This window comes from Camelus ferus, chromosome 5, assembly GCF_009834535.1.
Source record: "Camelus ferus isolate YT-003-E chromosome 5, BCGSAC_Cfer_1.0, whole genome shotgun sequence".
In the NCBI taxonomy this organism is placed as follows: Eukaryota; Metazoa; Chordata; class Mammalia; order Artiodactyla; family Camelidae; genus Camelus; species Camelus ferus.
This window is the reverse complement of record NC_045700.1, coordinates 87464905-87480646: the sequence shown is the minus strand read 5'-3', so window position 1 is coordinate 87480646 and position 15742 is coordinate 87464905. Positions and strand designations below refer to the sequence as shown.

At 40.1% G+C, this 15742-nt stretch overlaps 1 protein-coding gene across 3 annotated transcripts; it reads left to right on the top strand.

Moving 5' to 3' along the window:
• The first annotated feature begins 1247 nt into the window (after positions 1-1247).
• On the top strand, positions 1248-15542 carry TM4SF20 (transmembrane 4 L six family member 20). Of its 3 annotated transcripts, none has more exons than XM_014554101.2 (5): positions 1248-1397; positions 5584-5844; positions 10640-10705; positions 12090-12241; positions 13968-15542. In XM_014554101.2, exons 2-5 carry the CDS (start codon positions 5662-5664, stop codon positions 14257-14259), a joined length of 693 nt encoding a protein of 230 aa, XP_014409587.1. In that variant the 5' UTR covers positions 1248-1397; positions 5584-5661; the 3' UTR covers positions 14260-15542. The 3 variants fall into 3 exon arrangements, with proteins under 3 accessions (XP_014409587.1, XP_006178716.1, XP_014409588.1); XM_006178654.3 differs by having other exon boundaries at positions 1277-1397; positions 5654-5844; XM_014554102.2 differs by having other exon boundaries at positions 1305-1397; positions 5587-5844.
• The last annotated feature ends 200 nt before the right edge of the window (positions 15543-15742 follow it).

Sequence of the window (15742 nt, the reverse complement as noted above, 5' to 3'; positions counted from 1 at the left end):
AAGTGGGCTGCTGCCACCGCCGCACCTGCCACCGCCACTCGTGTGACTGCGGCTGCAGGAAGGGCTGCTGTCAGCAGAGGTGTTGCAAGAGGCAGTGCTGCCACTAGGGGGCGGGCTGCCCGGCCTCTGGGTAGGTGCAACTGGAGGCCAGGCTCAATCCTGGGCTTAGATTTTTAGACATTCTGAACTTTCATTTATTTTTGTTCATTTAAATATTCAGCTTGTAATTTAATAGAAAGACACCTGATTAGAAGTCAGAAGTCTCACATTCAAGTCTATGCTTTGCTAGAGCAGCCTGATCATGAATGAGTTAGCCTCCCTGAATCTTACTCACCTGTAAAAATAAAAAGTTTGAGCTAAAAACCTCTAGACGCTTACTGCTTTAACAGCACATGAATCTATTGAGTTCTCACAGTGAAATTCACAGGTTCTCTACCGCACAGACCCGTGTATCTACTTTGGCTATAGTGGGCATTAAAATGTGCTTAGGTTATCTATAAACAATTCTTAATCCAGTCCGATCCATCAATCAAAATCCACATGGCAGCAAAAATACGCCACAGTTCTGAGGGTGCAGAAATCCACACTAATGAGCTCAGGGAATGAGATAATACTTTTAAAGATGTTTCAATCTTGAAATCCTTACTATTCTGTTTGTGGAACTTCTGCACCTGTATTCCTGAAATGCAGCAGGACCCTAAGGGGCCTTCCCAGTGCAAACCACCCCCCTTCATGTCCTCTGCCTGCCTCTTGTCTGTAAAAACAAAACTTTTTTTCTCTTTTATTCCTTTAGTCAAAGAATACGTTTAATTAGAGAAATAAGAAAAATAAAAAACCAAAAGGGAACAGTCATGCAAAAAAAAAATAGTTTAGTCATTAAACAAAGTCAAGGACCTTGAGTTCCTTCTCAAGGACTATTGATAATATTCTGAGCCATGTCCTTTGAGCCGTTTTATAGCTACTGAAACCCCCGCCAGACAGAGGAAGTTAACTAAACAATGACCAGACTGTAGTCATGACATAAGTGGCCACAATTCCGAGAACTGGCTTCAGAGAAATGGGAACAAACCGACCTTGGAACTGAAGATGAACCGTCCTTGAAGCAACCAAGGTGATGCAGATCAGACCACCGTATGACTAACTTAAAGATGACTGTCAGAACTGGCTGTGCTGTTCTGCATGTAGTCCCCTCCCTCTGCCTGTGCGCTCCTAAAACTCCACTTTAAAAGTTCTTACCCATTGATTGGCAGTGAGGGGGGTGGAGTTGGACTTTGGATAGGAGTCTGCAACCCCACTTTCCATTGCCAGCCTCCAGAATAAGCAAACTTTCCTTTCTACCAACACGTGCCTCTCTCTGTATTGGCTTTCCAGAGGCAAGCAGCCGGACCTGCATTTCGGTAACATTCTTATTTATATTGCTTACATACCGTACAGTTTTCTAATGTTTCCTAATATTCCAAAATATAATTGCTGAATAAGACTCTAGGAAAATGTAGTATTTGACTATCTTGTTTTGATTTGTTTTTGATGTTGCTTTTGAGGTGGGGTGGGAGTGATGGAGTTGACATTTGGCAACACATTGCAAAGATCAGAAAGGTTATATAGTGAAAAACAAGGGATACGCTGGATTTATTGGGGTAATGCTAGCTACCATAACAAACTGACACAAACAATACGATGAGTTAACACAATAGACATTGACTGCTTGTTGATGTCAACTACCTTGAGCAGTTCTAGGTGGGGAGGCACTTGGGACCTCTAAATGGTAGAAAGTTAGGTTGATGGAAACTGATATTTTCAACACTTGACTTCCAGGGTAGTTTGGTTTCTCTCCAAACTATAGATGAAAAAGAAGAAAGCAGACAACGTCCATCACTTTGTAAGCTCCTTAGATTGAAAGGAACATAGCTTACTTCTCCTCACTTCCCATTGGTTAAAAGTAGTCATATGGCCCAACCTAGATGCATGGGGAGCTGGGAAATGTAGTCCATGACTAGGCAGACACTTCTCAACCACTCTACTATGAAAGGTAAAAAAAATGAATGTTGGTGGACCATTAGCTATGTCTGTGCATGAAGCCCATGATCTAATAAAACCCTCAACTGATTTGACTGGAGTGTGTTTAGGAAAATGATGTCTGACAGAATGTGAGTGGGCATGCAATACCTGTTCCCGTCCCACGAATTCCTCCTGGGGTAGTTATCCAGGGTGCTGTGAGGCATATTCAGGGCATGGCTGGAGCTACATGAAGATCACATGAACCTTTCATGGGGTGGGCAGAAGATAGTAAGAGCCAGAGAATTTCAGGAAATGTGGTCTCCAGCGTTTAACTACAATTCTTATTGGTTCTAGGTCTGTGGTGTGCAGGGGGCTAGGAGGGGAAGCATTGAGTAGGGGGAGAGGACAAAACAAGGTGCTTTTGCATTACCTCTTGTCTTCACCAGTGACGCAAATATGACTTGGCTGTGACTCCATTCTCTCCCATATATTAGCTCTCTTCTATCCCTCAGAGAAACACATTTTTCTAACACTCTTGAGATGTGTTCTCATTTGAATTAAACAGGTAATTTTGACTTGTTTTTAAAAGTAACATGTCATTCTAGACATGTAAGTATATCTAGAGAGTCTAGACATCTAAGACATGGAAGAAGCACAGACATGATTCATATCATTTAAAATGATACATAGAAATGATAATCCCAGATACTCTAGAGAAAGTTTTTTTTTCTCATACAATTTAAATGAAATCACCATGGTGAGTTGTCTTGCTCAATATTCATTTCAATGCCATTCTCCTATGCCTTTCTGGACTGTAGAGGCTGGAATGACTTAAAACTACATTTTCCAGAACTTTTATAGATTACACTTTCTTTTCCCCTTAATGGAGGCACTGGGGATGGAACCCAGGACCTCGTGCATGCCAAGCACAGACTCTACCACTGAGTTACACCCCCCCATCCATATGATATTATTTATATGTGGAATCTTATTTACATAACAGAGCCAGACTCTCAGACATAGAAAGCAAACTTATGGTTACCAGAAGGGAAAAGGGGTGGGACGGATAAATTGGGAGTTCAGGATTTGCAGATACTAACTACCATATATAAAATAGATAAACAACAAGGTCCTACTGTGTAACACAGGGAACTATATTCAATACTTTGTAATAGCTTATAATGAAAAAGAATATGAAAAGGAATATATATATGTATGTATAAATGAGTGACTTTGCTGTACACCAGAAATTAACACAACATGGTAAATAGAATATAATTCAATTTAGAAGAATTAAAAAACTGCATTTCCCAGAGTGCTCTGCATCTAAGGTCTGGATATTGCAGCAATTAGATCATCCTGTGCGAAGGTGAAGTGGAGGCCATCTTTCTGCTACTTCTGTCCATGGCTGTGAAGGAAGGTTGGAGGTAGTAGTGTTGAGTTTTCTGCACTGCATCAATGTTCCTGGGTCCAGATATTAGTTTCACTGAGGTTAAGAAGCAGTTGCAGCGGCAGCAGACATCACATTCAGGGTTCCAGGGTCCTGTCACTGATCTTGAGGGTTTGGAGGAGCAGTGGTGGCAGCAGTAATCATGGCTTCCTAGACTTGTAGCTGTCTTGGTGCATGCTTGAATTTGACCAATCCAGAGGTGGCTTCTTTCTTTTTTTTTAAACACCTTTATTGTGGTATGATTCCTGTATAGTAAACTACACATATTTCAGATGTACAGTGTGATGAACTCTGACAGATGTGTACACCCATGAAACCAGAGATGGCTTCTTGATTTCCCTGCCTTTCTGACTGCTACTGAGGCAGAAGCTCCCGCAAGGCCATCCAGCAGTCACGTCCCGGGAGGCGTTCTAAAGCCTGCCCTCCAGTTCTCCCGACAATTTTGTCCACACGGTTCCTCAATTACACTTCTTCCTGCTTAACTTAGAGAGAACAATCTTGGTTTTCTGCAGCTGACACTGGTACACAAAATACCCTTCTGATCACAGTTTTGTGTCAAATTCTCGCCAATGTCCCAGCTGAGAGGAATCCTAGTTCTTTGCCCTCCTTGGTAGAATCCTTCCTTTTTCTGAACTCCTTTTCTTGCTTTAGCATGACATGTAACAAGTTATTTGTATGCTTTTCCATTCTTGGTTTTGGTAACTTTTAGGGTTTTTTTGGGGGGGAAAAAAGGAAACTTACATAAGTCCTAAAACGGAGACAATTTATGACAAGACTATAGAGGCATCTCACAGAAGACAAAGACAGGACCTGCAGTCAGTCTACACAGGGTAGAAACCAGACACGCCCAACGTAGCATGCTCAACATGCACTCCTGCTTCTGTAAGACGGCGCTACTGTCTAAGCCCATTATACCTGCGCTTACTGACTCCACTTTTGCATTCATTCACTCATTTATTCTGCCATCATTTCCAATAGCATTTGCTGAGTCTGTGCTCTGGGCTGGGATGGGGATCACACGGACGTAGAAGGATGGCATGGTAGATAGCAGAGCTGGTTGATTCTTTTCTGGACACAACACATGTTGGTTCATATTTTACCACACACTTGAACTCAAACAGAACTGAATCTGGCCAATAAAATGTGAATAGAAATGACCTGGATCTTTTCTGGACAGCGACGTTAACACTCGTATGTGGCTCACAACATCCTTCTACTCTGTCTCTGCAGTGGTAGGAGCCACGAGAGACGGTTGGTGCCTCTGTCCGTTCTGAGTCTCTCGGTAACTACCATGAGCAGAGCCCCCTTGTGGACCTGTGATGGCCAATTAGCATAAGTGAGAACTGTATTTTAAAGCCTGTCCCAACTGATAGAACCTTTTCTGGAGGAGCTCACAAACTAGTAGGGAGACACTAGTGTGGAACCTCAAGTCCAGAATGCACTGTACACGACCAAGTAAGCATTCAGGGTTGGAAGAAAATAAGAAGTGATAATCTCCCCTCCAGGCTGCTTCCTCTTCCTGTTTCATTTTGATTTCTATGTTTGAATACTTTCAGTCTGGCAGTGTTAATCGAACCTCCCACAAATCTTACGGGAGTCTCAGTCTGCCTCCAAAGGGACTAGTCTACAGTACTGGAATAATATGGCACCAAACATTTTTAAACCTTTGTTTATATGAGTATACAGCCTGAAACTGAACCCTAACATTTTGACTAATCGAGAACATTTGATTCTCTTTTCAGAGAAAATATTTTTCTCCCAATCTCATATATGTTCACTTTCTTGTTAAGCAATTTCAAAATAAGGAATTTCTATAGCTGGTAATAATATCAATACAACAAGAAAAAATATATTAACTGGATATTCTTGTTTTTACTTTTTATATGGTATACTAATAAAATGTAAAATATGTTAGTAGAGTGTATCTTAAACCTGTCTTTTTTTAAGTTTTCATCTGTTTTTATGCATAAATTTATCTAACAGAAACTACAGATTTTTTTCACCTTCCTTCCTCTACCCCATCATAATATAAAATCAATCCTTACTTCCTGTAATACTCATAATAATGCCCTGCCCTTATTGGACTCTGAACTGCTTTCTGTAATTTTTTTTAATAAATGCTGAACTTTAACTAGAAGGCTCAGGATAAAAGGCAAGAGAGTGCCACACAAGCAGCCACCCTGACAGGGTTTCTCGTCGAATCAGGGGAGACCATGACCTGCTGTGAAGGATGGACAGCGTGCAATGGATTCAGCCTGCTGGTTCTGCTTCTGTTGGGAGTAACTCTCAACGCAATACCTCTAATTGTCAACTTAGTTGATGAAGACCATAGTTTTCAAAACCCCATCTCTTGCTTTGAATGGTGGTTCCCAGGAATTATTGGAGCAGGTTTGATGGTGAGTAAAATTTATTCAACTGGATTTGGGCAAAGGCATCCTATTTCACTAAAGATGTTCTAAAAACCACCTTTCAGCCTCGCAGTGAGCTACCTGTAGGCTTAGAATATAGTGAGAAGCAGTCAGGATGGTATTTATATTGGCATCAGTGAAGAACAACAATTTAAATAAACTGTGGTACAGGCTAGGGAGCTTGGGTGAAAAATAATAATAGAAGAGCTGTTTGGGTTATTACCTATGATACTTCTGTATATGTAAGGCTGCTTTTCCACTCTTCATAGTTAGTGTTAAGGACCTTTCAAATGCATTCCCTCAGCTTTCCTTTGCCCATATTAGTCTCCAAGTACTTGTGGGGAAAGCGGCAGGAGTGGCAAGTGCTCAGCAGGGATGGGGAGGGTCCATGCACGACGAATATCCTGGATGACCAGTGTAAGGCACAAAGACGGCATTGCCTGCACTGAGGGGAGGTTTGGGGCTAGAAACTCTGGGTCCCTGACCTCAGGGACTTTTTGACTCAGGTCTTACTTACAATGGAAACATCACGATGCTTGTTTCATGTTAAGTGAGATAATCACGAATAGGTCTATCTTTGTTGAAATCTGCAGCAGGGCAGTATAACGCAGAGCTCCCCCGCCTACCTGATCACAGATCACCTGAGGCACCTGTAATAGACGCAGATTTCTGGGACTTCTGGGAACTCTGATGCAGCAGCCTGGGTAGAGCCCACTGTGCAGAGCAACACATGTTATTGTCAGGCCTGGCAGAGTATCTCAGCTCTGGTTCTGTCTCCGGTATATTACTGTTAGCAAATCATTTATCCCGTGATTTTTGTTTCTGTATCAGTAAAATAGGGATGTGGATATAGAAGTTTGAAAATTCAGCATTCAAGAGGCTTGGTTTTGTTATACTACTTGGGTGCTACCTGAGGACAGTCTCATTAATGCCAGAGAAACGTGCCTTTGTTTGGATGTGTGTGTTTGTGTGTGTGTGTTACAGTGATGATCAGTTATGGCTTCTAGTCTGATTCCCCAGCTTGCATGAAAGCACTCTTGCATCACTAGATATAATACAGAGAGAGGACAGACAAGTGCCAACTGCTGGGTTTACACTTTGCACTATCTCATTTAAACCCTGGAATAATCTGTCTGAGTAGATACTAACATTTGTATTTTAACAGACTAGCAAACAGAAGGTTAAGAATGTTAACAAGGTTATACAGTAGGTATGAAACCCAATTTCAGATGTACCTGACTCCAAAGTTTTAGCATCGTAATCCTTATCACCAATCTCAGGCAGACAAAAGGGAAGGACAAAATCCATAACTTAACCCATAAACTTGAATGACCAGGAAACTGAAGCATAGAAAGATTATATGTGAAGCTGTTTTGGAATCTGGACTTTCTTGTTCCATGATTTGTTTTATTACCCCCAATAAATGTTAACAACATACTGGTATCACACCAGACTTTCACTGTTACTCTATTGTGGAATGTCTTCAAAGCATCAAAGAACTCTTTGAAAAGTTCAATAGGTACTTTATAAATTGAGCCTCAAACTCCAGACCAGGCTCACAAGCAAACAGGTGAGTGAGAGAAGGGCTCCGAATACAGGTGTATTTTCTTGTATTTCCTTGGCTGTATGTAGAATGTGGAAGAATCTTTTTCAAGGGGAATTGTGTCCTTTACATCTTGAAAATAATAACTAGTTCAAAATATTGAACTCTCAATACACTGGTAAATAAGCAGAAAGTTAATGAAGAAGAAATACTGCCTTGATAAGCACTTTTGTCAGAGTTCTTGAAATTGTTCTAATCTGTAGCATTTTAAATTAGTATTGTTTCAAAAACAGAGGATTTTGCAGGAAGTAGTTAATAATAAAAGCTACAGGATTCATTACTGATTACTTCATAATATCTAATCATTTTATAGTTTAATGATTTACCCAAAACAGAGGTGAACCTTTTCATCTTCTGAAACTATGACAAAGAACACAAATGTTATGTAATTATCTTCCTCTATTATCTGATAAATGGAAAATCGATACATCCTTTTTTCCAAGTACTGAAAAAAAAGACTTGTAATGTTTCTTTTAAAAAAATACAAAGGCCATTTTATTTTATATGAGATTAATCATGCTTATTTATTGATTTCACTTATTACATAATGATAATTCATCAATTATTAAATCTTAACAGAGAACAAATTATTGAACATTAAACAAATTGAAAAATTATGTATAACAAGAATTTTCAAAATACAGTTTTTTATTTATGATGAGCCATGGCTTTATGAGTTACTCTCATGGTTAAGTACTTGGAGGAATTCCCCAAAGTTTGAATTCTATCAGAGTTGTAATGGTCTAAAGTCTTTTCTGTACTTCATTTATAAAATCATATACCTTACTTCCAAAACTGGATGAACGTATGGGTTTCTGTAAGGAAAAATAAACAATGCTACTCTTTTTCTTTATTAAAAAAAAAAAAAGACGTGACAAAAATAATTTCACCAAAGTCCTCTGCATTCAAACGTGCTTAGGAATTGACAGAGTATTCTCAATATAACTTTTTTTTTTCCCCCAGGAGATTATCTGGAAGATTTATAATTGAGTTACACACACACTTACACATCTTAATGTCCATCCTATAAAGAGCCCCTCCAATTTCCAAAGCCCTGAATGGGCGAAATGGTTGAAATACAGTGAGTTATCAGCTTACTCATAACGATGTAACACAGATGTGTTAACATGCCGTGACGTCAGCTGGGTGGAGATTCATATATAACAAGTCGTTGTTACTTTATAAAACCCCTTTGCAAGGGAAAGCATCTCTTTCAGCATCTCTGAGATAAATTAAGCTTCAAGAAAGCAGTTTAATTTACATCAATAAGGAAAATGGAATGATTTATCCATTCAAGTTGTACTTTAATGTTGCTCCAACTTTGTTTAACAGATCAATTCATTTTCTAAATCAGGGGCAACAAGTTTTTGGGGTGAAGAGCCAGAGAGTGACTGGGTTAGGCTTTGCAAGCAAGTCTCTCTCACTAATCAACTCTACCGCTGGTGCACAAAAGTAGCCATAAATAATAAGCAAGTGAATGGGCATGGCCGTGTTTTAATAAAACTTTATTAAAAAGAGGTGGTGGGCCATAGTTTGCCAGCTCTTGTCCTAAGTGATTTGTTCCTTAGGCTCGGAAGGCAGTTTAACTAACGTTACAACAAAGGAAGTTGAGCCCACGAGCACGGACACCTCACTGGGGCACAGATTTCTCTTCCCCTTTCTTCTGGGCTCTCAGCGCTGCCCTGCAGTGGCCGGGCTGCCACACAGACACCCGTCCTCTGAATTATTCGGGGGTTTGTGTTCAGGGCAATATGTAAGCAGAGCTTGATGAAAACACAAAGCGCTTTCCGTAAGCGACACGGAGTCAGCACGTGGTCACATGGGGTGAAGTTTGCCTTGGAAGGCTGTTCATATTTAGACCTGCTCTGAAAAAACAGAGGTAGACATGGTCTTGGAAAGAAGGGCTGGTGTGAGAGCAATTAGAAGCAGGACTAGGAGATAAGCAGGCATGGTGGGGATGAGAAGGAACAAGCTCTAAGAAGGAACAGAGGAGACTTGTAAGGATTGGCCAGCGTGGTTGGAACAGTAGTTGAGTCTGGGCTCTGGAACCCAAATGCTCAGCTTTGAATTCCAATGCTTCCACTTTCTTAGACAAGTTACTCACACTTTCTGTGCCTCAGTTTTCTGCCCCAGTCAAATGGGGATAGTCAGCACCACCTCATAGGATTCATATGAGGCTGCAAATGGACTAAAACACATACAGCGCCTGTAACGGTGCCTGGCGTGCCGTTAGAACTCAGCGAAATGTTAGGAAACAGGGCTGGAAGGAAAGAGAGAGCCACTGAGGGCAGCTGTGCTGAGGTGGCAAAAAGAAAAAAAAATTATGACTAAAATTTCTTAATTGGAAGGAAGTAATTTACATTTCCACTCTTTAGTGATATGAATCTTCTTCCAGGAAGGATTTCTTATCAGAGCTGCTGACTAGCTGTTACTAAACATTTTAACCTAAGTCCTGAGAATGTGGCGCAATTTCTCACAGCTTTCCCCAGTCACATTGTCTTCTTGACACAGAATACGAGATCTCCCAACATCCACATGAAGTGAGCTCATTACATATCATGAACACAGAAGTAGAGAGGAGAATGTGGCACTAAAAATCATTCTCAAATCATAAGTTTGGGGAACTAGTGGTGACCCTGGGGGTGAGAGGAAAGTTCGGGAAGTGGGAAAAGGGTGGTGACAAAATTCTTAGTTCCCAACTGCCAGGCAAACAAAACCATCAGTTTCCTTTCTGGATGCTTGCCGGGTTAATTCGCACCATTTTGGGGAAATTGGATAAGTGGTTGCAGATTACAGCAAAATAAATAAATGAATAAATAAATGTGAATTTTAGATGATGCAACTAATTCTTTCAGAAACATTCTTTCCAAAATAATTAATAAGTAATTCTATCTGAAATCCACGTTTCTTGAAAGATGACTCAGAGTATAGTAAGAATATAGATGGAAGACTTTGAAACTGCTATCCTGACATCCCCCATCCCGCCCCCTCTTTAATCTTTATCATCGAAAGATTATGGGGCTCACACGGGTCACAAGATCAAGGGCATTGCCAAATTTCCTTTTTGTTCTCTTGAGCCTTGGTTTTCCACAGCTGCTGGCAAATAAAAGGCAGAGATCACCACTCTTTCACCTGATGAGAAATAATACTATTCATCATTCCTGTTAATGTAATTTCCAGGTCATTCCAGCAACAACAATGTCCTTGGCAGCAAGAAAAAGAGCGTGTTGCAACAACAAAACCGGGGTGAGTACCGCGCGGCTGGGCCGGGAGCACAAGTGCATTACTGATGTCTCAGCATCTCCGGAATCGCCCGGTGGCTCCGGGGGCAGGGCCAGTCCTAAAAACACACTATTGGAATGATTAGATGATAATACTGACAGTAAAAAGTGTATCTTGTTTTCCCCCCATAAAAATTTAGTTTTGGAGCCAGCTTTCAGACCTTTCCTCAATCTTCAGTTTCAGTCTAAAGGTTTTCAAAGAAAGGAGATTTAAAAGTCACACTTGGAGCTGTAATCGATTTCATAACTCTCAAATACTTGTTACTTTTGCGGCGTGTGTGGAATACTTAGGGAAAATGTGTCCTCAGCTCTTTATGTACGTGCAACATTGGTTCGCTAGGATCAGAATGTTAATTGTCCTTAACTAGTTAAAGGAGATACCAGTTATTTTTTTCCCCATTTAGTATGTACCTACCATGTGTAAAATTGTAACTAAGCTATAAGTAAAGGAAATTAATGTTAACCTTCTGTCAGTATACTCGGAACATTTTCAAATACGCTACCTTAATTCTCTAGAAACCCTTAAGCTTTATGATCTGTTTTATTGACAGAGAAATTGATCACCAGAAAAAGCAAACAACTTGCCAGTGGAAGAGTTAGAAGGTGGATTTGTATCCAAATCCATCAGACTCCAAGGTTCCCGGTCTTTACACTATTTATGCCCAAAACACTAAGTAACACTGAGGGCTCTCATAATTCCTTAAGGAAACAGGTAGATCAATAAACAAGCAGTCACAGTAAATATTCCTGGCTGTACTTGAGGTCTTAAAGCAATGGTTCTCCACCTGATGGGAACATTACAACCATCTGGGGAAGATCTTAAAACATACCAATGCCTGGTGACTCCCCTAAGATTCTGACTTAGTTTTTTTCAAAAGCCCCATAAGTGATTCTAATGTGCTCCCAGGGGTGAGAACCACTACTTAAAGGGTACATATTTCTATTCATATTATGCATTTATATCAGTAAGGTAAAAATTTACATTTTTAAAAAATTACCTTTTCCTGACATTTGGTATTTATGGAAGACTATAGTTACTTTCTAGTTATTTACAGTCTGTCTTGGTTCCTGATACACTGTAGTGGTCAGCTGAAATGGACAAGGCTCAGGTAGAGCATAAAAGTTCAGATTTCCCATGATCTTTCTGTGAGTCTAACTAAATGGCAGGGACCGTGCTCTCTGCCTTCTCGTATGTCATACCTAATTAAAACTGTGATCTTAAGATCTAGGACTATAAGGCGGCTGGAGAAGGGCTGCGGTTGATTATAGAGACTGCAAATGCTGCTGAAACTTGAAACAGACCAGGAACATGTCATAGCACGTGCAAATGTGCCTACTTTATTTTTCAGATGTTCCTTTCATCACTTTTGAATGTAATCACTGTCATCGGTGCTGCGTATTGCCTGCTGGTGTCCGTTCAGGCTCTCTCAGAAGGCCCTCTCATCTGTAACTCTCAAGGCAACAGTACTTCCACTTGTGAATTTTCATTTAACAACTTGACGTGAGTAACTGTACATGGATGGTCTGACACACCTGCAGCCAGTTAGATTAGAATCGTGTGGTGCTGACACAGTGCCGTGTTTTCCCTCATGGGACAGATTCTTAGGGATTTAGCATGTTAAACCCAAAGGGCACCATCTCGTAGAAATGAAGGAATCCCTACGTTCAGAAAGCTTTGGGTATGGTCTTGTCTAAAAGGAGTAGTTGATTAGTTGTATTATCTTTGTCTTTTAAAAAAATCTAGGCTGCATATGTGCATGTATATAAAAACATTTCTGGAAATACATACCAGGAACTTAACTTTCATCCTTAGAGAACGGTCCTAGAGGATACCCTCGGGGAGTGAAGGGAGCACTGGCTTTCTACACTTCTGAACTAATTAAATTTGTAAGCCCTAAGCATGCATTACCTGTATAATTTGAAAAATTAAATAAAAACACAATAAATTAATAAAATCTAGAGGCTTACCTATAAGCCCTAAAAGAAATAAAGTAGCTGCCAATGGAATTATGCAAATGTGCTATAAATAGACTGTAGGCAAAGGAATGAATCAAAAGGTTGTCAGGTAGTAACAAATAATGCTGAAGTTACATGGAAATGGCTCAGTCTTGTAAGATGGCTCTGTGCCTGAATCTAGACACATTTTGGAAAACTGGAAGAAAAGAACAGTCCAATTCATTGGTTATCTATATATTTTATTGTTCAAATAACTAGAACTCACTTCTATAGTTACATGAAAAAAAATTTTTCCCTCCTTTTTCCTTATCTTGCTGCATTAAAAAAAAAGAAAAATCTCTCAAAATTTGCATACTACAGTTGCTGTGAATAAAAATTCCAAAGAAATTCCTTCTACAAATAGAGCTGGAGTATAAAACTAGACATTTCAACCACAGATGTGATAAACATTTAGTCCTCAGCAGGTGACAACTCACCATGTACCAGACACCAGGCTAAACTCTGGCGGTAACAGCATCAAGGTATATCCCCACTCTGGCTGGGGAAACAGGAAATTACAGAGAGCAAACAATTACAAAAGAGTGACCCTATGCTTGCTGCAAACTGCAAAAAACATGCTCATATTCCATGTGCTGAAACACTGCTGTGTTTTCCCAAGCTGAACGTCAGTTTCTGTTATCCAGACACAGCAAGCTCTCCAAGAACTCTTAGTCTTCCTGTGGAAAACCAGAGAAATCAAGCCAGAACAGATGTTTTAGGGCTAAATGTTTCTCACTCTCCATGCCTTGTTACGACGTGCACAGATCACTTTAATCAGACACATGTAACATGTCTGTGGTGGGTAAAAACTGTACATCTGATTTAAGAGTAGATGCAGCACTGCAGTTCTGCACTAAGGCTTGAGCTCCTTGAAAGGGGAAGCCCTTTCATTTTCATTTCTTTAGCCAGTAGAGAAGAGCGCCTGTCTACATAGGTTGGACCATGAAACTGTTAATATTCAACCATTGTTGACATGGAAAATTTCATATAGCTCAGCCTAAGAGTAGATACTATGGAAATGCTTGTTGAACGATAGGACATGTAATGAAGAAACGTTTTATAGCTGATGGGAGTGCAAAGCTCAAGAGCCCTGATCTTGGCTGTAGCTTCTGGGCACAGTATTTCAAAAGCACTTCTGTCTCACTGTACTTGGCCTTCAATGGGCACAGTGCTGCAGGTGGTCAGTGGTATTCCTGAATATCTTATTTTTATCATTTCTTTCATTTCTCCAGTGCCTATCGCCCAGAACCCTTCAATCTGCAGTGGTTCTTCAACGACTCTTGTGTTTCTCCTACGGATTTCAACACCCATGCTGTCAGTGACCCAGGGGCCTGGGGCGGGGGAAGATACACCTTGCACTTCAATTCTACAGAGAACAGACACAGGATCATCCATTTCTCAGTGTTTTTAGGTCTCCTGCTTGTGGGAATTCTTGAGCTCCTGTTTGGGCTCAGTCAGATCATCATCGGCTTCCTCGGCTGCCTGTGTGGTGGGGTCTCTAAGCGAAGAGGCCGAATTGTGTAGTTCACGAATGATAAAATGGAATTACTAGTTTGAACTATTTGAGAAGGACGTTTAAAAGACACTCTTTAGATGCTAGAAGCTCAATCATGGAACACTGCCTAGAAAGCTGGATGAGTTAAGCTTCATCCAGAAGGTTGTTTTTAAAGTCACCTTTGAGGTGATCTTAAAAAAAAAAATCAACTTTTCACACATCAAGCAAGTTGGGAAATGCACATTTTCATATGGAAAGAAAAAAAATCATCACTGGTTGACTCTGGGGAGAAGCGGACAGAAGCTTTCAACTTGTGTCTGTCTGTGCTCCCGTATTCTTCGAATTTTCTAACTATTCTCGTGTGTGGAGGGAGGACAATAGGGAACAGAAGCTGGAAGTCAAAGTATGGGGCCTTTCTATTTTATTTCTTTACACTTTAAAGGGATAAATATATACAGTTGACCCTGGAACGACATGGATTTGAACTGTGCGGATCCACTTATAAGGCAGATTTCTCCCAACAGCACATACTACAGTGCTACTCACTCTGCAACTGGTTGAATCTGGGGTTCAGAGCCACGGACACGGAGGGACCATGCATATGGAGGGCCAACCACAGGTTACGTGTGGATTTCTGACCACGTGGGAAGTTGGCACCCCTCCAACCCCTAAATTTTTCAAGTGTCAACAGTCATCTGAATGTCATCAGGTTTTTAGACCTAATTCAGCGTATAGGAAATCTGGGAAAAGAGGACATATTCAGGCAAATTCAAAAGGTGAGACAGTAAACAGACAATAGCCCCCTGTTCTCAGCAAGTTTAAAATAAAAGATTGGATGGGTTGAGGGAACTATTCTAGATTGAGATCAAAGAGACAGACATGATTCAACTAAATGGATTATGTGGACCTTGTTGGGGACAACTGGGAAAACCTGTGTAAGGACTGGTTTAGGTACTGTTAAGGACTTATTAATTTTTTGTGCTTGATAATGGTTTTAGGATTATGCAGGAAAATGTCCTTGTTTTTTCAGAAATGCATATTTATGTGTTTGGAGGGAAATGACATGTTTTTAAAATATTTCAGCCAAAAAAATAAAGCAATGGAAAAATGTTCATTGTTGTATTTAGGTGATAGGTATATTTCAATTCATATAACCTTTGGTTTTCCTATGTTTGCATTTTTCATAATAATTAAAAAACAATAAATACCTAGGAAAAAACTCAGTCTTTCAAAACCTGGCTTATATATGTGCCAAGCTTTAAAAGACAGGATAACAGAATCTATGTATTTTCCATATTAAAATGTTATAAAACAGACAAAACTGAAAATGGCAATTTTCTGAATAGGATCATTCCTGCATTTTATTTCAATTATTTATGTTTACTGGGCTTAAGGGTCTAGAAATAATTTACAATGCCTGTATTAGAGATGGCCCCCTTCCCCAATTCATAATATCAAGAATTTACAAGTTTTTTTTTTTTTTCCCTGAACCCATTTGCTGTGTGTACCTTC